The sequence below is a fragment of the Mugil cephalus genome, chromosome 10 (genome assembly GCF_022458985.1).
Source record: "Mugil cephalus isolate CIBA_MC_2020 chromosome 10, CIBA_Mcephalus_1.1, whole genome shotgun sequence".
Lineage (NCBI taxonomy): Eukaryota > Metazoa > Chordata > Actinopteri > Mugiliformes > Mugilidae > Mugil > Mugil cephalus.
This window is the reverse complement of record NC_061779.1, coordinates 5,004,676-5,027,515: the sequence shown is the minus strand read 5'-3', so window position 1 is coordinate 5,027,515 and position 22,840 is coordinate 5,004,676. Positions and strand designations below refer to the sequence as shown.

The window sequence follows — 22,840 nt, the reverse complement described above, 5'->3', positions numbered from 1 at the left end:
AGATGCCACGATAACGGGAAAATTAGTTCCATTCATGTAACCGTTTGGTCATAATGTTATGGCTGATCGCTGTATGCAGCCTTTAGATGTCTGATGCATAATTGCACAGAGGTTTTGAGATTGGATTGAACTTTGTCCAACCAAAGATAGCATACACACATTAATACATTTTACTGAAAGATTATTGTGTTATCTTTACATGAAACCTTTTCTTGAACCCTGTTCTTTGACACTGATTTTTTATTTTTTTAGTGAGACTACACAGACCTGGCAGAGAGGTGTGAAGAAAGTCCCAGTAGTTGGGGTTAACTTTTCCGACCAGCACATTCATTGCAAATGTCTTGCTTCCTGTTTAACGTTTGCTGTTTTGGTTTGTGGTTAGCATGTTCAGTTTTTTTTTTTCCCCCCAACCTTCAAACCAGGTTGCAGGTGACATGAAACAGAGGTTAAAATATGCTAAAACAATCATTTATTTGATCAAAATTCACAAAAGACGTAGCTATATAACCGATAAATTAATTCCCGCAGCTGTGAACATATAATAAAATATGAACATAAAATATTCCTTTCTACAGATTGTCTGGCAGTATGTTAGCTGGTTTGTCAGCCCGTCTTCTAAGGCTGTAGTAATCAGTAGATAAATATAAAGCACAAATAAAACATTTAGCATCTCTAGAAAGCATGTACATCTCGTGACAAAGCAAACAACGCAATGGCTTTACATTAGCGAGAAAATGAGACGTGTTCTAAAGTTTAAAAAGAAATGAACCAAATATATTTACATTATTGTACAAAATAATGCAAGAACACACAATCCTTAACGGTATGTAAAAATAATGTTAATTGCATGGACATAAAATCAATGTTACAACATCTGGATTTAGATTAAAATGATCTGTATCGTACATTTACGAAGCATAGACCTTCACTAGCTTTACAGCTTTACAGGGTCTGCGCTGATTTTCACTCCAGCTCGGGAAACGACCAGCGGGCTACTCACACAACACAACACAAAGTCAAAAACGTAAGGCAGATTGCACTTTCAAGTTTACAAAAGAGTCTGTAAACATTTGGCGAACAACAACAGCAAAAACATGTTCTCATTGTGAATGTCGCAGAGAGACAGGTTGTGTAGAAGAGACTGATCTGAGTTAACTAAGTGCACATAAGGAATCGTTTCTTCTCTACAGTAGATCCGATAGAAAAGGAGATTAATGACGACACACACAAGCTGAAGTGGACACAAAAGTGACAAGATAGTGGTCTGTTGGGCTATAATGTGGAAGATGGGTATCATTTTTACTTCAGCAAGAAATACAGTACTATTTTTGCAACAAGTTTGTCCACAACAGCCTGACAGTGAGATGTTACATTTGTACAACACCTCCTTTCCACTCCTCCTGTTTCAACCTTTCGCACCTTCTCCAACAAATCATGACGACTTCTTCTTGCCCCCCTCGGCCTCTTCATCTTCGCTGACGGGCTCTTTGTCGGCGGTGTCGCCGTGGCGCTGTGACGCAGACTGAGGCCTCACAGAGTTGCGGCATCGGGACGCCGAGTGAAACGTAGCGGAGCTGGCGGAGCTGGGCGACGGCGTGTCCCCGTCCCTGTCGGGTCCTGGGCTGGAGGCGGGGGACGGGGGAGGCAGGGAGGAGGAGAACGACGGCTGAGAAGAGAGGAGAAATTAACCGCAGTGAATACATGTGTGTTTCTTTGTTCTTTGTTTGTTTGTTTCTTTACCTGTAGTGAGATGTTAGACTTGGTGGTCTTCTCTTTGACTTTGGCCAGAGCTCCTTTAAGTCCTGAGGATTTCTCTGTCATCTCGAGAGCTGCTCTCAGCAGTCTGGGTGTCTCTGCTCTGACAGGGGCAGGCTGAGGGGGTTCCTTAGTCTCTTCTTTGGGCTCAGGCTTCTTTCCTTTGGTTAGCATCTTCCTGTGGTTGAGACAGCAACGGTCAGACGCACAAACACAGTAACAATCAAATGTATTGCGGACACATCTATTGTCTAAGCCCCATTTTTATGTGATGTAGGGAAGCTCATGTTGAACCTGGCTTTCTTGCGGAGCAGCTTCTTGGACTCAGGGTAGTGGACCAGGATGTCGTTCAGGTCTTTTTTGTCCAGGATGAATAGATTGGCAAACCCGTGAGCGATCACATTGGCCGTGCGCCTGTTGCCCCCGCCGACTGCAAGCAAGCTGCCAAACAGAAACCAGACTATGGTGAAAAATAGGATCGTCCGCCATGTTACACATCAGACGGTTACACTTCAAGGAAGCTGGGGTCCCATTTAAATATAATAATACATACACAAAAAAAAAGCCCAGAGGGAAAAGTTGAAACTGTGACTTAGTTATGTGAAAGTATAAAGACAAACAATGGTTTTGTGCACCCAGGAAACACAATGTGCAAGATAAATGACTTAGTACACATGTATTGTAACAGTAAGGAGGATACATCAGAACCTGTACTGTAAGTCACAACTACTGATTCATGTACTGCTAACTACTTTGCTGCTTTACAGTATGTGTAAGTTTCAAGTAAAGGGATTCTGCCAAATCATTGGCTTCATTCACTCCCTTATTCACCTGATTTCTCCAAAGACCGATCCAGCTCTGAGAGTGACAAACACCGTCCTCCCGTCTGGTCCTCCAACCACCTGCACCTCCCCTGCCTTTATGATGTACATCTCCCGACCGACTTCGCCCTGAGCGACGACAAAAAACACAGGCAGATGATATGGTAAAAGACTAATAGAATACATAAAGTAAAAACATGCACAAAAGGTCCAACGCAACACAAAAAAGTACCTTTTTGCAGACATAATCCCCTGGTAGGTAGACGACAGAGCGTAGACTTTTTAACATGTCAAAAATCATCTGTCTGTCACAACCCTGTCAAAGACAAAAAATAAAAACATTATAAAAAATACACTATAATAAATTATCTTCTGCAAAAACCTGCTTTGTTTCTTTTCCTACCTGAAAAAGAGGGACTTTGCTCACAATGGAGTAGTTGACATCTACAGCTATGTCAAGACGCATTTTATCCGGCAGCTGAGTCAGCAGCTCCTGTTCGTCTGGTTGGAGAGTTATTAGAGTTGAGGTGAGGCTGAAAGGTCACGCGTGTTAAGGTAACAAAACGCACATGTAATCTCCTCCTTACCCAGCATGCCTTGTGACTGCCAGGTGTAGTTGTACCAGGTTTTGACACGGTTCTGGACATCTTTCGGGATGCGGTAGGAGGACATGTATTTAATTGTATTGTCCATGCATGAGCGGTAGTAGGTTTGACCTGCTGTGGCTGCACCGACCACGTCGCGCATCTGACAAGTGAGAAGCCAGAAAAATTTAACACTTGAAGGAAAAGAAGAAAAATATGTAATGTTAAATGAAGCTACCTGTCCAATCATGATAGAGAAGGCAAAGACTCCCACAAAGTAGTTGATGAGTTGGAAGACAATCTCAAACAGGGTGGTGGGATCTGGCAGCCCCCCAATGGTGATCAGGGTCTTCACAGCAAAGTAGTAACAGCGAATGTAACTGAGCAGAGAGAAGGAAGGAGGTGTCAAAAAGAACATACTATTAAAATGTTTTCAAGATGCAGAATGTTCAAAAAGATGTTTCCAACCATAAAAACATGAGTCACGTGTGCGTGCATCTCACCCACCTGTTGCCCTCTCCGTTGTACACCCACTTAGTGGATCCCAGTCCTGTGAAGTCAGAGCCCCAGTAGTAGAGACAGGCGTTACAGTGGAGACAGTAGAGGAGATAGGTGGTGGTACGAATCACCCTGAGAGATGAAAGCAAACAGAACACGTAAAACTAGAAAGCCTTTACTGTTTGCTCATCTGTGTCACGGCCCCTCTCTCTTCATGCAGCACAATGATTCATTCTTCAGTCTTCATGGTTTCTGCTTTTACTACCTGTAGATGTAGGCTTTGGTCAAGATGGCCTCCAGACGCTCGTTGAATTCAAAGAAGGAGCTGATCTGTGGAGGAATGGACAGAGAACAGGAAAAACATTTTTGGCTTCAAAATCCAACAGCGATTTGACAAGTGTTCTGGGAGGAAAATGAGTGAATGTGGAGTAAAAGAGTCTCACCTTTAGCAGCCGGGGTAATCGGAGCAGAGGGTTGATGCCTGTTTTAAAATAGAAGAGCTCCAGGGGGACAAGGCTGGCCACATCCAACTGAAAAATAAAAAGATGTGACCTTAATTCCACATTCTGTGCGCACAGAAAGGCAGATTATAGTACAGCTCCAGCCCTCATCATTTACCTTGAAGCGTCTGGTTTTCATGTAATTTTTTCTCATCTCTTTTTTGTCAGACTGCAAAGAAAACAAAGATATATTTGTGATTAAAGGGCAGTATTATTGTGACAAATACCACACAGCTGTTGACAGTAACTGCTTCCACTCACCACTATGTCGCCTCCACGAACAAACTGCAGACGCGGCTGAAAGATGGTGATGTCCAGGATGTAAACGAGGTCACACAGGTAGTCTGTGACCAGCCAGTAGTAAATGTTGTCTGGCGTTTGGTAGGGAAAGGCCCAGCGCACCGGGATGAACCACACGTTCCAGTTCCAGGCCAGAGATACCAAAAACATCCACAGCACGTACATTAGGTCTGGTCAAGACAAGGTGAGAGACATAAAACAACACGGATTTACAGGGGTGAAGACAAAAAGTCACAGTGAAACTGGCTCCAGCATTCACAGAATGAGTGTCAGCCATTAAGCAAGCATTATACACTATATAACTATAGACGGATGGGAGCAGGATCTAAGCTGTATTATTGAGTTTGCATTATTTGGATTCTGTTTTTGTGCTTAATGAGAACGAATGGTAAGAACTACTTGACTACAGAAAAAGCACTGAGGGTGATGGAGAATTCGGGCGGGTTCTCACTGGTGAAAGGGTCGATGCTGGCAGGGAAGCGGTAGCTGAAACACGCTCGCATCCACCGAGGAGCTTTCACCTTGCAGCAGCGGCCGGCCCACTCCTCCTCCTCCTCCTCCTCCTCCTTACCCCCACTCTCCACTCCACCTCCTCCTCCTGATGGGCCTGCCTGCACCTCCTTCCCTTCCCCACCCGGCGGCACAGCTCCAGGGGGCGGCTGAGGGGGAGGACGAGGAGGAGGAGGAGGAGGGGACTGAGGGGGAGCTGAAGAGAGGAAAGAACAAAAGCTCAATTAATAAAGAGATTTTAGGAGCAATCTACCATCTCAGACTTTATTATTTAGACGTTATCCAGTTCAGTTAGTGAGCAAAACCAGTTCTATAGAATCTTAAACATAAATTATAAAAGGCCAAAATTCAAATCCCCCTTAAAGGCAGAGCACTCTGCTATAATAGGAACTATTATAAACTGTTAACAGTTATCTTTTTCATCTTGTACCCAGCCCCATCTTAGATCTGCACACACTCTCTTCTATACTAGAGGAAAATGTAACCGGAGGCGAGCTTAAAGCCTCTTTGGGAACTGGAGTGTCTAAAAGCATACATGCAGCTTTCCTAACTTGGTTGCTTTATGTTCGTGGCCTACTTTTTTACTTTAAAATGTCACTGAGCAAATCTAGAGGAGCTAATGGGTCATGCTTCAGGCACCACTCACTTTAGGAACCATTTACACAAATGGATGGGTTTGCAGGACTGGAGCATTAATTGAGGGGTGACTGAGGGACGCTACTTTTAGGGATGAAGGAGGGGTGAGGGCCGGTCTGGAGAGAAGCAGCTCCTGCTTCAACTCACCTGGTTCTGGTAACTCATTAAGATTTTTTTGTCTACATAGATCAGTCCAGTGTTTGGGGTGTGAGTGGCTGGTTTCCCAAACTGGGCAGCGCTCTTTCAACTCTTTCAACCTGGAATTAAAACGCACTATAACACCTGCTACCTGTACAAGCTGGATGCATGGCATCTTCTCGTGTGTGTGTGTTTCAGTTGAGAGAAAAGGAGTGTCTCACTCACAGGGGATGACGCTGTCTTCGTCTGAGCTGTCCGGATCAATGAGTTTCTCCTTCGCCTTCTCCGTTCTCTCTTTAAACATCCTGACGAGCTCCTGAAGGCGCTCATTGACCACGGTACTGGTCTGACTGGCAGAAGATGCAGGACGTTCTTTGAGACTTTTGGGGGAAATAAGAAGCAAATATAGTTTATGAAAACATGAGAGATTTTTGTGTGTTTATGCTCGTTTGTGTGTACTCACTAGTCCTCTGAGCTGTGCAGGCTGGACTGGCTGGGCCAGGCTCTGACGGGGAGGTTTGCTTCATCATCATCATCTTCACTTTGAGAATGTAGCGTCCTACTGTTCAAAGTTAAGTAAACACAGCAGCGTCACTGGTTCAGTTTGAAAAACAACGCTGCCTCAGTGAGATGCAAGATGTTTCATATCCTCACTCTACTACTGTTAAGAGGAAAGAGAGAATCACATGCTGCTTCCTGCTTTTATGCTCAATCTGAAATGATGAGATGAGGATTAAAGATGAACTGAAGCTAAAAATGAGCAGTTCGGTCAGTTCAGATGAATAAAAAAAAAATGAATGAATGGCAATAAAACGGGGGCGGCGATGAAGGATGAGGATGAAGAAACGGACACCAAAGAGGGTTCGATGTCTTACATCTTAGTCCAGATACTCCTACGATTCCTTCCACTACTGTCGTCAGTGGCCGGGGTTTCATTTTGTGTGTAGAAAACACAATGTTATTCCAAGAAACAATAAATCACCCCCAGGTGACACAGTGAGGATGCAAGTGCAAAATCGTGATGCATTTGTTTATTGATTTGACAACAACCGCACAATAGCACAAAGCCATGCAACAGCGAACAGTACCGTACCACACATCAGAAACAGAACATAACGACACAAGAAACAGTCAAAGTCTTTCCAGAAATCTACAACGATTTATGGGTATCTGCTTTGCCTTTGTGTGTCTTTTTGGCAGGTTTATTGGTTTGTATGTAGAGAAAGAAAAAAAAAAATCAGTACGTTGCAACAAAAATGAAAACATGGTTTCTGCAGAACATTAAAATACACTAACACTGGTACAGACTCTGGAAAGACTGGACAGCAATGGACAGTAGAGGGCAGTAGAGCACAGCACTACAGGCTAGAGGAAAACAACGTGAAGCACTTTATTCCAGAATTGTAAATTTAATAAACATATAAAACATAATTCAGCCACTAAAATACTCAAATTTAGTGAATGAGTGTTCAAGTAATTTCTACCCCATTCAGAACAAAATGCTTCATTTGCAAACAGAGGCCTCGACAAAGATCTCCCAGTGGTGCTACTTTTCTGTGTGATGAAATGTGTTGACCTTGAAAGCATATATGCTATGCAAATATGTATAATACTGGTGAAACAGGTCCTTGCTGCAGAAACTTAATGAAAAGCACCCAACCCCCCCAGGAGGCAACTACAACTCAAACAATCCATGCAGTGTCCTTACTCTTTATCTCCTTTACTGTGGACGGAAAGCACAGGGGGAAAGAGAAAATGATATGATATATTTTAGTGTGCTTTTTAAATCTGAAGTGCTTGAATTCATTCATTCTTAAAATGCAAACAAATTCTCTAGTTCTTTGTTTCTTATGCTCACCTCTGACGACCTCCTGACGGCGTCACAGGGACAGTGAGAGTTGTGAGTTTGGGATCCTGAGGGGTGAGGATCTGGGGGATATTACTCTGTTCCTCCCCTCCCTCTTCTCCTCCTCCTCCTCCTCCTCCTCCTGCTCCTTGTTTTCCTCCTCGTTCATGGTCTGAGTCGACATCCTCTACATTAACAGCCGGACGGACGCTGAGGCTGGGGCTCTCTGGAAATACACACAATGCATTCGTTGTCAGTTACCCAAAAATAATGTGTATTAGCACTGAGGCACAATCCGCTTGCAAAAATGTGGCATGAATGTTTCATGTGAAGTGTTGCAAGGGGTGAAAGAAGGTCACAATTACAGCGGGAGCAGAAGCAGGGCAGGAGACGGGCAGATTTAGCGGCACCTGCACCGGGCTAATGCAAGAGGATCCAACTGTGAACTAGGGCATGTATAAGAGTAACCTCATAATGTAGCTAAGGACTAGCTTACTCATCTGGGAAGCCATTCAGTGCGGCTAATCTGTCTCATGATACCCTGGCACACTTCTGCCTTCGTCACTATATACAAATTGTCCTCTCGCTGTTTTTTTGTCCACAGCTTGTTTGGGATATTTCACATTTAAAAAGTTGACAAATGAGTCTTTTTCTTGAATAAATGCCCTCAAATCTTGAGCCCTCTTTTTTGTTATTTCTCTTCTATACCTTGGCAAAGGACGACTGAGCTTATTAGAAATGAAATGACAAGACCACACATACAAAAATCTACTACCACGACACATACCTGACACAGTTTTATCCTAACAGTGCACTGCAAAAAGAGGAATTTCAAGAAAGCAAAAAATCCTTGTGTCAAAACAATACATCTTATATTTTGTACAGAGCCAAGAACTTTGTTTTTAAATTTAAATTTTTGTCAAGAAAAAAAAAGCTTTTTTTCTTTTTTATTCTTAATACAAGATGATTTTATCGAATATAAGAATATTTTTGCTTCATTCTAGTAATGCTGTTTTTGCAGTGTGTGCTCATACTGTATACTGTATCTGAACACATTGTCAAGGAATTTACCATGACATCTGAACTCAAACATAATTTATAGTTTGAAAATGACTTGTAAATAAATATTTGTCAGTTTAAGAGACAGTACGTTCTAATAACCTCATATGATGTGTTAATTTATGACTGAGTTCAGGTATATAAAATGAATGGAGGACAGTTAACTCTCCACTAATGTGACTTCACCTGCAGGTCTTACTGCTGCAATGTCTGAGTCATCTTCAATGAAGAACGCTGGGTTAGAGAGGCCAGACAGCTGTCGCGACAAGGAGTTCGGCTGCTTAGACGGGGAGCTGGCGATGGGCGGCAGGCGGGGATACGATGGCACATTGGGCAACTCAAGGGCGCTACCATTCGGGGAGGATGGAGATGGGGAACGGGACTGCAGCTGAGGGTGATGAGGGGGAGGTAGAGGGGAGTGTCGCACGAGCCGGTTGAGTTCTACGTCTTGTTGGTTCTTGTCATGCTTCTGTTTTTGCTGTTGTTGCTGTTGTTTCTTAGGCATCTTGAGGCATAAGGCTGTTGAGGCGGTTCCGGACGTTGAGGAAGTATTGCTGTGTTTTGCTGGGAACCTGGGACAGCTTCTGTGGGATGCTCGCAAAGCTCTCGGAGAGACTGGACAGGCTCGGCCCCACTGAACCGTCCGGGTTTTTGGGCAAAAGCTCGGTCAGAGTCTGGGCGATATTCCGGGGGACCTGCGTGAGTCGGATCTGGGAGAACTCTTGGCGTAACTCGGGTGGGAGGGAGGGTAAGGAAGGTAAGTACTTGGTCACGTCAGAGAGCTGGGTGGGGAGCTTAGGCATGGGAGGTATTTTGGGAGGGGAGATGCCATTCTCTTTGAAGAAAGCGTTGATGTTGCCGAGGCACTCAGAGGTTTGAGGGATGCGCATCAGGCAGTTCTTAAATGCATCGCAGCTGACTGGAGCTATAGAGGAGACAGGTGGATAGTGTAGTGAAGTCAAGCAGAATATAAGCAAGGTAAGAAGCAAACAGCAACGTAGTCAGTGAGATTGACGATGTCAGACTTCTGCAAGAGGAGTATAGATAATGATATCATGCCTACGGTCAATAGATGACATGTAGCCTGATGCTGAGCTAGAAAATGAGGGAATCAAATGCAGTGGACGTGGACAAGAATGCACAATGACAGTCAGTTCTTGTGAGTTAAACTTAACGCCACCAGACAGGCATAATGAAACTAAAATATTAGCTCTCACCACGGTCATATAATGAATCAAATCAAATCAAATAATCCTGGAGAGAATAATACTACATACCCCCGCATTCGTCCCCGGCAGCTTCTTCCTCCTACAAAAACACAAAGCATGTGAATGCAGCGCTGATAGACTTTTTTGGAGCTGATACAAATGAACATGTCTTTAAAAGGCTCACACATCTGTGTGTGTTTTTGATTCCTGCTGAATTTATACATAATTTGAGAAAATTCTGCTTTGAGCTGTTGCTTTCTATGGTAGGACTGGAATGGAAAAAGTAGAATTACACAAAACAGTAGATAGAGTGAACCTTCCTAACATCCAAAATAATTATCGGTAATTGTGGTCCTCCAATAAAGCTCCGGAGGTAAGTTTCCATTACAGCTAACATGTAGAACCTTTGTCTCCCCCTTCTGGCATTAAGAGTAATTACATAAACACTATCAGTGTGACGTCTGCCCACAGCACAGCCTACAGACTCTCATTTCATCCTCTTCTTTCTGCTCTCTCTGTCAAGGAAAAGATGTTTTTAATTGTTTATAGTGTACTCTGTACCCCCAAAAGCAAGTTTCTTTTTTTTTTTTTAATCTAGAGCATTAGAAACCTCCTTTGTTCTCTTTCACAAACATTATTATTATTATTTCATTTTCATTCTATTGACAACCGTAATTTACATTTTCACGAACATTAGATCAGCCATACTTCAGAGAAACGAGTCATGGCTGCTTGTTAAAAAGCTTTATCCAGTGAACAAGTGTGGCAATATTGCGAAAGGTACCAGTGTTTAATACTACAGTTCAAAGCAATATAAAGAGAGGCTTGCCTGGCACCGATTATCTTAATTAGGATTGTGTTAACTAATTTGAAGGATGTTCTTTCAAATGTAAACTAAGTCCTATACTACTGCTTCATTGGAGGCATGTGTAGAAATCATTATTACTTTTTCAGAAGCCTTGTCAGCCTTAGTGTCTTGATTGTCTTCTGCTTTCTGTGGCTGCTGTGTGACAGGTTCAGCTTCTGAACTGGGTTCCTTGGCCTTGGTTTCTGGTTCTGGTTCTGGTTCTGGCTCTGGCTCTGAATCTGGTTCAGACTCTGGTTCAGACTCTGGTTCGGGTTGCTCTGGCTCAGCACTTGGGATGGATGGAGAGGGTGAGGTCTGCCGAGGCTCTGCTTCCTCTTTTGGCTCTGGATTATTATAATATGTTTAAATTCAGAGATATTATAAGAGTTAGAATAAAGATTTGAATACTCAACAACCACTTATTACCTCTGACCATGTTGGGAGAAAATCACATTTCTAAAACAGTCATTTAGAAGAATGTTAATTATACATACGCAGATATCATACACTCTATTGAGAAGTGGCTTTCTGTAAGCTCATATTCAATCATATTTTACAAGAACTACAGAACAAATCAGAGATTTGTCTAAGCTTTCTGGATTCACTAAACTTCCCTCTACCTGGTTCCTTCACGGTAGCTTCCTCGGTCACTTCGTTCTGCTCCTCCTGTGTGACGATCTCTTCCGTTCTGAGGGGCAGAAGAAAAAGAAAAATTTGTCCCACTAATCACCTGGCGCAACAATTCGGCACCATACAGACAGGGGTCGACATATAGGCTTTAGTTTGGGATGGCTACCACAAAAAAATGTACTATTCTGTTAGTTTTAGAGAATGCAACCTAAATATACAAACAGACACTGAAATATGTGAATGTTACAGACGGAGTATGTTTATTTCATGTGGGAACAGTTCTTTGCTATGATTGGTATATCCCCTTTAACCCCTTTGAGTGGTTATTAGCCGAACTAAGAATAGGACTCACTTAAAAGCGCATGAATATATAGGACATGTAATATTTATCCTGATTTAGGGTGGATTTTTCTTATATATATGTATATATATATATAGACACACACGCATATTTGACACTATGCAGTATTCAACTCGTTTAGTTAACATTATAGAGAATGAATATAGCCTAATAGCAGTGTGTTCTGTCCTTTTTGTAAACCAAAAACCTAAGTTACACCCATCTAAACATTTTCTCTTTGCATTGTAAATTGCAAAAGTAGGAACTTTGCTCGGCGTTAGCTTTTGTTTTCTCTTCGCTGTTAGCATAAAATGAGGACTACCACCTGTAAGCTCATACTAACTACCTCCGTTAATACCATAAGTAGAGAGAGAAAAAAAACTCGTTAATTTCACAACAAATAATTGTCCCTTACCTAAAAACGGCGTTATCACGCGAGACTCACTTTCTCGTCAATATTTTTAAGTAGCCCCTGAGACAAAATGCTCACGAGCCTCGACACACGACAAGTTACACGAACACAAGTCGCATCGAGTCATTTTTAGAAAATTTATCCAAACAAAAGAGGAAAATATTCCGCTGGCAAACGTCCGTTCATCATCTTCCCTGCGAAACAGCAGCAGCAGCAGCAGAAGCAGCAGGTGCGCGCTGTTACCGAGGAAACCGTGGAGAGGGGGCAGTAGGAGGGGGGACCTGTTGCCAAGGGAAGCTGTGGTTGCTGAGACACAGTGCTGAGATGCTGAGACAGCGCGCGTCGTGGATCACATAACGAGAACCCACGAGATTTGGGACCAATTGAAAGCCAAATTAAACTAAAATGTTTGGGTCAGTTTCATTTTAATTTGTCTCAAAAATAACGTTTTAATTCAATATCATTAAAAAAAAAACAAAAAAAAACACAATGTTTGGAAACGAATTATTATTATTTCTTACATAATATTTTTTTTTTACCTAATATTTATCTCACTGGTATATTACATACAGATCAACTTTAAGATTTAAGAACTCTGATTTTCATTGCACACAGGTTACAATAACATTTTGTTTGCAGTCGTATATTCTTTCGCCTATATCTCTTGATCATTTTTTGTTATGATAATAATTGCCAATTTTCAGTTTTATTTTACTAGATGTTACTTATTTTATTTTTATTTATTTATCTTTCTTTTACTTGTGGTTCTTATGGGAACCTAAGCTACTGTGACCAAGCAATTTCTCTTTTGGATCATTAAGGGTTATCCAAGTCCTAAGTCTAGTAGTGGTATAGTGGTGGTGGCAGTAGTAGTAGTAGTAATAGTAGTAGTACTATACTAGCAAAATACAGAATAATTACAACATAATGCCAAATATTTCTGTATCATAATTTGAAAAATGACTTATAGTATAGTATACTGCTAAACGTGATCCCACTTCTTTCACATAAAAGTAAATTATAAGTAAATTATTGTTCCATGAGTTCAACAAGCTACTGAAGGCAGTGGCAATATGTAGTTTTTATCCAATAACACAGTTAAATGGATAGTTTGCAACTTTAGTTTTGACAAATTAAACATTCAGTGTCTAGCACAAACAGGGGTATTTTGCACAGGTCGAAGACTAAGAAAGGGTTTTAAGTTAATCTTACTCTTTGACTTCACTGTGGTCCACCTCGCTCTCCTCATCTTGTGACACTGGCAGTCTGGTCACAGTGAATGCACAGCATCACATCATATCCCACCAAACATCAAAACACACGATTATTTTTAATGTTTTTCTGATTGAGAGCAAGGTCTTACTCAGGGTCGGGCTCTTCCAGCATTTCTTGACTCCCCAGGGAGAGTTTGATGGAGTGTCCCTCGCTGGCCATCTGCCTGATAGCGCTCTCGGCCGTGTGCCTGGCCACCTCTTCGGCCACACGGGCCATCTCTATCCTTTCCTGAAGCAGACTGAGCAGACACGGGGCAGCACTGGTGAGACTCATCTGTTCAGTGTGTGATCTATTCCTTACTGTTAAAGTCATTTCTAGGCTCTTATGACGGCATGTGTTCGGGTTTGCAGTATCACTTTATGACTCACCGTTCCTCTATGGTAGCTAAAGCCACGTCTTCAGCCTCCCTCTTGATGCTCTCAATAAATGGCGTCCAGCGGCCCGTCTGGGTCTCAGCGTCTTCCAGACATGTTTTGGTCGGACTCTCTTGCGGTTGTGGCTCTGGGATGGGGTCACAGCACGTCTGAGACAGCACCGAACTGCACTGTGACTGCTGTGTCACTTGAGCTGTGGGTGACGGTGGAGTCAGGGATGCGGATGGCGCTGCAGCTTTCGAGTGGTCTTCACTTTTCTGCTGACCCTCGTTGTCTGACTCCACGTCCTCCAGCACCATGTCAGGTTTGAGCTTGGTTGAAACTACGATACGGTGACAGGGATGAGTTTGAGTGTAAGAAGTAAGTCTGTTGATGATTGTCTGTCATCCAATCACCAATCAGCCACAACATTAAAACCACTGACAGGGAAAATGAATAACTTTGACCATCTTTTGACAATTCAGTGTTATGCTGGGAAACTTTTGGATCTGCCATTCATGTGGATACTACTTAGACATTGTACCACACAGCCTGACACAGTCACACACACACAAATGGTTTCACATTAATATTAAATCCAACTATCTGGACTAACACAGCACAAAGCCGCGCCACATTTCACAGTTCAAAGTCACACACTCAGATCAAGTGGATCAAAATGAGCCTTACACTGCATTTCAGTTCAATTAAATTTTATTTATATAGCGCCATTAACAATACAAAGTGTCTCAAGTTGTTCATCTACAACTTACATTTGCGTTGTGCACCCTCAAATAAACCTATGGAAATGCTCACACACTGTAGCTCTTTCAAGAGCTGAACTGAACTCAACCTACTTTAAGCACAAGAGATAAAATATTCTTAAAGAATAAGAAGATTTGGAGATGAAAATCAAACTTTGAGATTTTTTTTTTTACATTAAATCAGGTACAAATAGAGATATAGAATGAATTACACATCGTTTAACAACAACAATAAATGAACATAGCTGCCATTTAATACTTGCTTGAAGCTGTCTGTTTAGGATGGAGAGATATTACATTTTGTCTTATCTGAGAAGGACCATGACCATGTGTAAATTTTTTTTACGATTCTGCTTTTCTGGATGTGAAGATGGCAACATGAATATAGAGCATAGGTTAAAGCACGGCCACAGAAGATATACTGTTTGCAATCTTGTGTGCGTAAAACGTGCAGTAACGTCAAATAAACTAAACGTTTCTGTGTCAAATAGAAAATGTGCAAATGCAAAAATCACAGACATGTGACAAAAACACACCTAAATATGTTATTGATAATATTAATACGTAACACATTTTAGTTGCATCATGATACATTCATATGAAACTGTACCGGGTACAGTAAGGAGGTGAGTTGAATATATTTCTATATTCTTGTAATTTCCAGCTGCCTATCGTTCCTGCACAGATCTGCACACTGCACAGCATTGTAGGTCTGCCAACAACTGCATAATAAGTCTATTGTTAATCTATGTGTCTTTGAGAATCGGAGCGTGCCCCAGTCGTCTCCTCCTGCTGTTCAAGGGGCTCGCAGCGCCTTCCCCCCTGAAACAGAAGGAGAAGAGGGACTGAGTTAGGCTCCGATCGTCCGACCAAAACACCTCTTCAAAGACTAAAAAAAAACAAAAGAAAAACAAGAGTGTGCAATTGATAAAATATTATTAATATTACACACATCCACACGAGTGGAGTAAATACTGGTAATGATATAGTAACTTGTTTCCAGTAGTTTTAAAGAGTTTTAACTGCTCTTTGGTGACAATTTGATGAGATAACATAGTCCGGTGTAAACCCACTCAACTGAACTGTGAATTGCGGCACTCAACGTCAACAATACACAAAACAGAGAGTTTTCTATCCCGAAAAGAAGATAAATGAGAAACCTCAACTGACCTTTCTGCAGGACTTCATCTGCACCCTAAAATCAATAAGAGAAGAAACAAAAAAAAACAAAACACTGCATTAGTTCGGTTGTTGTGACTGCGACAGAGTAGCAAAAGGAAGGAAGTTTCTCCTTAAACTTACCCCAGGCTCATCTTTGGGCGGGAGAGCAGGCTGAGGCATCTTCAGACCCAGTCCTGACACAAACCAGCCGACCACGCTGTGAAAAGAGGAGCCGATGCACTGAATGCACTTCACTATAGGTGTACTCTTTCCACATGTTGAAGTAGATGGATGAACCAAGTGGTGCATCAGGTTTCTAACTTAATTAGAAGTAATGGGGATAATATGATTGAGTGAATTTTGTTGCTTTGTCCATTAGTAAGAGGAGGCTTAATATTTTCTTGCAGAGGGAGACATGGTTTCGTTTGTGCACACTCTCTCAACCTCACACACTAGTGCTTTTCTTGCAATGAGAAGCCAAAATATCAGCTACGAATCAGCTAGAGATGCTACTTCGACAAGACCTCATCATCCCTGTTGAGGGCAAAAACTCGAAACCCACCTGGACGCCTTGCTGTCAGTATCCAGCGAGATTCCGCTGAGAGATTCAGGCGGAGGAGACAGAACTGCGGAGGAGAGGAGAGACAGAGAGGTCAATGCTGTGCAGCCTTCAATGTTTGTAATTGTCGCAGGTGAAATGTTCAGACTCCATGTACCTTTGTCCAGGGAGGTGCGAGGGGACTTGTTTGACGGCTCTGTGGGCACAGCACCAGGGGGCACCGGCTGAGGGATCATCTGCTTTATCCAGCCCACCACGCTGCAACAGAAAAAGAGCCCTCGCATGTTTGAGTATTAAACTGTGTCTCAGACTTAGCATCTGTAAACATTAGAGGCTGTGTAGGGACTGATGTGAATTAAAGGGCCCGTGTGAATGAAACGCTACAGAGGATGCTCTCTGTGATGAGGTGCTTTATACTCACTTGGGAGCAAACTGGGGGGTCAAGGTCTCCACTTCCGACGCCTCGTCTTCTGACACCATCTCCACCACAGGGATGTGTGGATAGGGATCATAATCTGCACAAGCAGATCAGGGAACTCCATCAGGGTGTCAAATGACCAATTATCACAGAGCTGCATTCAATGCTGAGGCTACCATAGAGTCCTTATAAGAGCATCAATTGTTGAGTACACAATTAAATTAATATAAATGATTATTTTTTGCAAACAGGAAATTCCCATCATAACATATTAAGAAAAATAAAATAAGAAGCTTACCTGGCATTGTTGCTGTTTCATACACCTGCGACAGAGGAGAAAAATGCATTGAAGTAAAAACTAAAATTAATCGTTTATCTACAATTTTTTTTTCAACAACTAATTGTGGTGAAATTAATTATAACAGATAAATACATAAATACATATAATTTAAAATACAAACCATGATGACCATTAATTTCTTTTAATACAAGGAACGAAATTTTGGATTGATTTTACCTTATTTTTATGTTTTTGTGTACAGCAAAGTAAAGAAATGTCTGTGTATAAAAAAGGACAACCAAGCACGCAACAGAAACTTGACTGTGTAGCACTGCAGCAACAGATAATGGTGGGGGGTTAATCTGGATAAACCCCCCCTGTAAATTCCTTCATAAGCTTAATGCTTACACATGATTAGTCTTATAAGCCTGCAGGACAGTATTAAGTTGCTGCAGTCAAGTGTCACACAGTTCAAGGATTCCCCTGACGTTGTTTAGCTAATTTACTTGGCCCAGTTTGTCCATTTGATCGCACGCTAATTTGTTTAAACAAGAAGTGACCGTGAAGTTGGAGTCACAGGAGCAACGGTTTTCAGAACTGGAGGAAATGAACGATGGATATTGTGAAGCCAGATATGTAGAGGTTGTATTTAAGCTCGCGTACCTCCTCCATTAGGCCTATGAGAGTGGCCTGCTGTTTGACCACCTTACTGATCTCCTCAGACAAAAAAACCTGAGAGTGTTTTTAATCTTCTGCCAACTTCCAATTTTGATGACAAAAATATTCCAGATAAGCTTAAAAAGAAAAAAGATTCTCTTATTTTGATCACCATGTGCTTACAAGAATCCAACAATGTCCTCAATCAAAAAACGCCAAGACTGCTAATAATCCATCAAGACTGATTTCATTTTGAGTGGATGGGGCTATATTTCAGTGATTTTACAAGGATTGCAGGTAAAGCTAAATAGCTTAATAAAGCTTTAAAACACTTGTTGTGACTCTGCTGTTTCACCTCTGTGGGTTCCTCATCGATGGCGTTGCTAGCGTTGCTGGCGTTGCTGGGTTCGTTGGTTTCTTTGTACTTCTCATCAGGCTGAGGCAGCACTTTGGTCAGACCCTGAGTGACCCAGCCTATCACTCCAGCCCTGACAGAGACACGGCTTTTTAATTTGGCTTACACAGAGCGTAATTGAAAATGTTCCAGGAGTTGTTGATGCATACAGTACCTTTCTCCGTCCTCTCTGGACTGGTGTTTGGACAAAAAAGAAGAGATGAATGAGAAATAATCAGACATGTATGCTTCATGAATCCACCTACAGCCTATATACAGCAACATTTATGCATTCATAATAAGATCTATATGCTTGTGTTTCTATTAGTGTTGATGTTAAACTAAAAAGAGAGATATGGAGAAATGTAGAATTGATATGCAAAACTTGTCAAATTTGCCTCGTTGTGATCTCTTTGACAAAGAAATCAGAAATTTGAGAAAGAGTCCTGTGGTGCACTCACAGCATTCTGCTTCATAGCACAGTTTTGTCAATAACTGCTGCCCTGGTGGTTCCCCATGACTGAAAGCCTTGTTAAAGTATGAAGCAAATTTCTTTTACTGAGGACGTTTTATCATATCTATATATGTAAATCTGACATTTAACCAAAGCCAAATGTTAGTTTGATAAATCAGAAAAATATTCCGGATTGTCTTTTTTATAATCATTATTATTATTATTATTATTATTATTATTATTATTATTTGCAAGTTAACCCCAGAAACCACACACTTTGACCTTGTGTTCAGTACACCGTTCATCCCCTCAGTCATCCGTAGACTCACCCTGGCGTCAGAGTTGGCCCTGTTCAGTCGAGGGGAGTTAGAAGGCTGCGGGAGGGCGCTGACGAAACCGTTAGACAGCCAGCCTAACACCCCACTCTGAGCCTGGCTGCAGACGAGGTGAACACAGACAGGAAATATGTCAGCGTCACACAGACACGCGAGGCTCACCGGCGACTACGGAGAAGCTGGTTCACGGGAAGGTTTACCTGTCCTCTGAAGCCTCTTCTGGGTTTTTTGGTGGAGGGCTCTTAGCTGCGGGAGATTTCAAACCAAACATCAGACAAAATCAGACGACCCGATGTGCATCTAAAGAAGTTAAAATGTATCCTCACCGTCTCCTTTTTCGGCGGCCTCCTGTCATCACGTTAAAAGAAAAAGAGAGAATTACTCAGAAACTATACTATGTTTCTATGTGTGTATGTTTGTGTGTGTGTGTGTGTGTGTGTGTGTGTTGTCGTACAGCAAAAGCTTCATCTGTCCCGGGAGCTCCAGGGGGTTGAGGAACCACTTTCACCACCCAGTTAAACATCCTGCTGAGCAAAAACACACAGTCAGCCTATTAAAAAGCCCTTCATCAAACATCAATGCTGATGATAATGATGATCCTAGTAACTCGTGCCTCCTCCTTTTCTTCAGTAAAGCAGCCACTTCAGTCGTCAGATGCAGAGAGCCCTTAACTGCAGCTAACGAGGCCCCCGTGAAAGACGTTCACCTGCTTCATTTTCGCTTTTATCTCTTTTGGCGATTTTCTATGGTGCAACTACTTTTAATCAGTCCCGGCAGGCCCACGAAGGACCCGTGCAGGAGTCAGAAGTTAGAGGGCATTCAAAGGCGGAGGTTTAACCTCACTCGGGCATCGGTAAGCTGCTTTAGCAAGAGGCTTCACAGCGGGCGGTCCGCTAGACAAGAAGACCCGGTAACAAATAGTAATTTAAGGAGAGCACTTATTCTCAAATATTATTGAGCTCAAATAAAGGTGTAAAAACCAGTGAACCTGCAAGATGTCCTGCAGCTCCATCTCCATTAGACGTGGTGGTCATTTGAATTAGTCTCTTTTCAAGTGGCAATTCAACTGTCATACAAATCCTCAAGACAAGGCTTCACAGACAAATATCTACACCATGCAGTATCCTGGATAGAGGAGATGTCTATTTGATACGCATCCCCTCATAAACAGGGCCTGTAAAGCCCTTCTTCTGTCACTGATTCCTGACACTCTGTCCCAATCAGCAGAGATCAGAGTGGCCTCTTTCTGGCCTAATCTTGTGTTGTTAGCTCTGTGTTAAATAGCTCTCATCCACTCTACAGTTTAACTCCACCGTTTAACGAAAACCAGAGTGAACTACCAAAATCTTTAATGGAAGTTGGAGGCTTTAAGCTGTGATATGACATTGTACATATAGCCAGACGGTACACGTTTCTCCAAAATAAAACAGCAACATGCTTTTTCCTTTCCACTTTCACGCCATCTTCACCGTCTGCCTCAGCGCCTAAAGATCTCTACACTGGCCTCAGACCAACACCCTGGTCTCCCCGTTTTACTACTCAAACTCACTATACTCACTAACAGACTTGTTTCCCCCTTACCTGCGTGTCTACAGGCGGTCCTGCATGCCGGTGCTGTAGAGGTCCAGAGTGCGGCAAAGCCAGCACGGATCTGCTGGGATTTCCACAGTGACTGCCTGGGGCTAACGGGATTAACCTGCAGCACCTGAAGGTCAAGGCGCAGCCCTGAACCGTGAGCAATGGCAGATTAAGAGCAGAGGAACATATCGCCAGGACATCATCGCTATATAAATATATTTCACCGGTGGGGCAGTGAAACAGCAACAGACAACAAGTGGGTAATCAATTAAACGTAAGTACTTTAAATAACATAGTGCTGTTACTATATTTTGCATAATATTTCTTATTTCTTACAATGGCTTGTCATATTTGTGAACACGCAACACGCCTAATGAAAACTTTGCAAATTCGCCATTTGTAAGTGTTAACATCGACAGTATACACCGATCAGCCACAACATTAAAACCACTGACAGGATAAGTGAATATCATGTACCACCCACCTAGACCAGACCAGGCGTCCCCATCCCATTCCCCCAGCAGCAATCCCCAGCATAGACACACACACGCAAATGGATTAGGAACAAGTAAATAAAAAAACATGGTGTTGACAAGGTGTTGACCTGGCCTCTAAATTCACTCAGGTATCTGTGGGATGATCCACAGAGGTCCCTCCCCTCTAGACCCCCACTAACAACTTTCTGTCACCAGACGCCACAGGACACCTTCATAAGGCCCATGTTCATTCCCTGATGAGTTATAACTGTTTTGGAGGAACTACACAATCTTAAGAATATGGTCATAATGTTATACCTCATTGTCCATCTTTTCCTTTGTGTTTCTTCTTATCTCCTTCTCATTAAAGTAGCTGATATAAAGCCAATATTGCAATGTTTTATTCACTGATCCTAGCAATTATAATATATTATTTTTTAGAATTTAAATTCCCTGCCCAGACTGTTTATACCAAATATCAGAGTGTACATTCTGTCAAAGTTAACACTGTCTTTTATTGTTTTTCGTATATATTTTGTACCTAATTCTGTGGCAAGGTAATTTCCCATACGTGGGATAAATAAACACTGTCTTATGTCTTAAAATACAACAACTAAGTATTTGTTTTCCATTGGATTTCTGTTTTTTGAAGCGCAAGGAAAGTGCAAAATGTGAAACTACATTACGTATTCATTTCTGCATAGACACTGCAAGCTGAACCTTTAAATATTTCACCAGTATAAAATTGACTTTTCCATTGTTGTTTTGTTTTTTGTATTACAATGTAATAGTCACTTGGTAGTAAATAACAAGGATCCAATAATTAAATTAGGATCTCAGTACTTCCTACAATCTCATTTAACAATGAAAATAGACAAGGGGAAGATGGATAAAGGTGGTTAGAGGTGAGGAAAGTGGGATTAAGAGGAATGAAAATGTGGCACCTCGCCAAAGGATGATTAACAAGGATTCAGGGACGCAAAACGAGACATTAGAAGCCAGGCAGTTTCATGGGAATCCAAAGCTTTGAGAATGGACTTTTGGCCAAAATGTTAAAAGTTAAAAGACGCAAAGCAACAGCCAAGTAGACAAACACATTCACCAGTTGGAAAGATCACGTCACATTTAATGAGGCCTGTTGTTGTGTTTAAGAATGTGGTGGAATGCGTTTATGGTGCTGATGAGGCAGGAGGCAGCAGGCAGATCCCATTATCAGCTCAGCGCGGGATTAGCCGGGAGAACAGGTTGATGACAGGAACCCTTGGCTGGAATGTGGCAACGCTACACTGGCCTCAATCCTAACTGAACATCTGGCTGAGGCCTGGTGACAGGGGCAGTTTGGGAAAAGCAACGGAGAGGAGGAAAGTGAAACGACGTGCACAGCTGCATACATGTCTCTGACTTTTGAGGAAAGTTTGCGGTAAATTAAAGCTGCTCAGGCTTCATTCATATTTTATTATATTTATTTGGTGAAATGTTTCATTTAATACGACCAAATGAGGGGAAGACAGGGAGGGGACGAAAGAGAAAGCGGACGAGGACGTGAAGCTGCACCGGATGATCTGTGACGGAAGCTAATCCTGATTATCGATGACATAAAGAAAGCTGTCACTCAGTCACAACAGACACAGGCGCATTATGCATGAGCCTTAAACCCATACACACTGGCCATAACATTAGGTACACCAGGGAAAACAAATGCATTCTAATACAACAATCTTGCAAGAAGACAGCTGTTGATTCAATCGTGTATTCATTTAGTACTGTTGAACTGTATACTGTGTTGTGCCTACACACGTTTCAGCAGGTAGGCCAAATAATAGAAACACTTTTCTAATCTGAATATCATTACAGTCATGAAGGGGCATTAAGTGCACGAGTGTTACGCTAGAATGCATTAGCTTTGACTAATGAACTGCCCAGTGAACACTGATGGAAGAAGTATTCAGATTGTTGCCAGAATGGAAAAATAAATAAAATACTACATTACAATTAAATGTCACGCACTAAAAACAAGTAGCTAACTCAGTAAGTACACTTTAGTGCATAACT

General features: G+C 42.0%; 1 protein-coding gene across 1 annotated transcript; it reads right to left on the bottom strand.

Annotated features, from left to right (window-relative positions):
* Positions 1–299: 299 nt before the first annotated feature.
* On the bottom strand, positions 300–20,836 carry LOC125014808 (cyclic nucleotide-gated cation channel beta-1-like). Its single transcript, XM_047596225.1, has 38 exons — positions 20,797–20,836; positions 20,316–20,459; positions 19,189–19,258; positions 19,061–19,082; positions 18,935–18,980; positions 18,729–18,834; positions 18,121–18,140; positions 17,907–18,039; positions 16,913–16,937; positions 16,618–16,711; positions 16,354–16,454; positions 16,200–16,263; positions 15,779–15,854; positions 15,647–15,671; positions 13,728–14,055; positions 13,448–13,597; positions 13,297–13,350; positions 11,323–11,390; positions 10,802–11,046; positions 9,925–9,955; positions 7,601–7,814; positions 7,451–7,465; positions 6,206–6,304; positions 5,968–6,122; positions 4,910–5,164; positions 4,420–4,628; positions 4,277–4,327; positions 4,102–4,188; positions 3,924–3,988; positions 3,668–3,790; positions 3,399–3,540; positions 3,164–3,323; positions 2,980–3,077; positions 2,809–2,892; positions 2,587–2,705; positions 2,050–2,196; positions 1,741–1,933; positions 300–1,666 (listed from the first exon to the last, which is right to left on the bottom strand). Exons 3-38 carry the CDS (start codon positions 19,255–19,257, stop codon positions 1,433–1,435), a joined length of 4,107 nt encoding a protein of 1,368 aa, XP_047452181.1. The 5' UTR covers position 19,258; positions 20,316–20,459; positions 20,797–20,836; the 3' UTR covers positions 300–1,432.
* Positions 20,837–22,840: the final 2,004 nt, after the last annotated feature.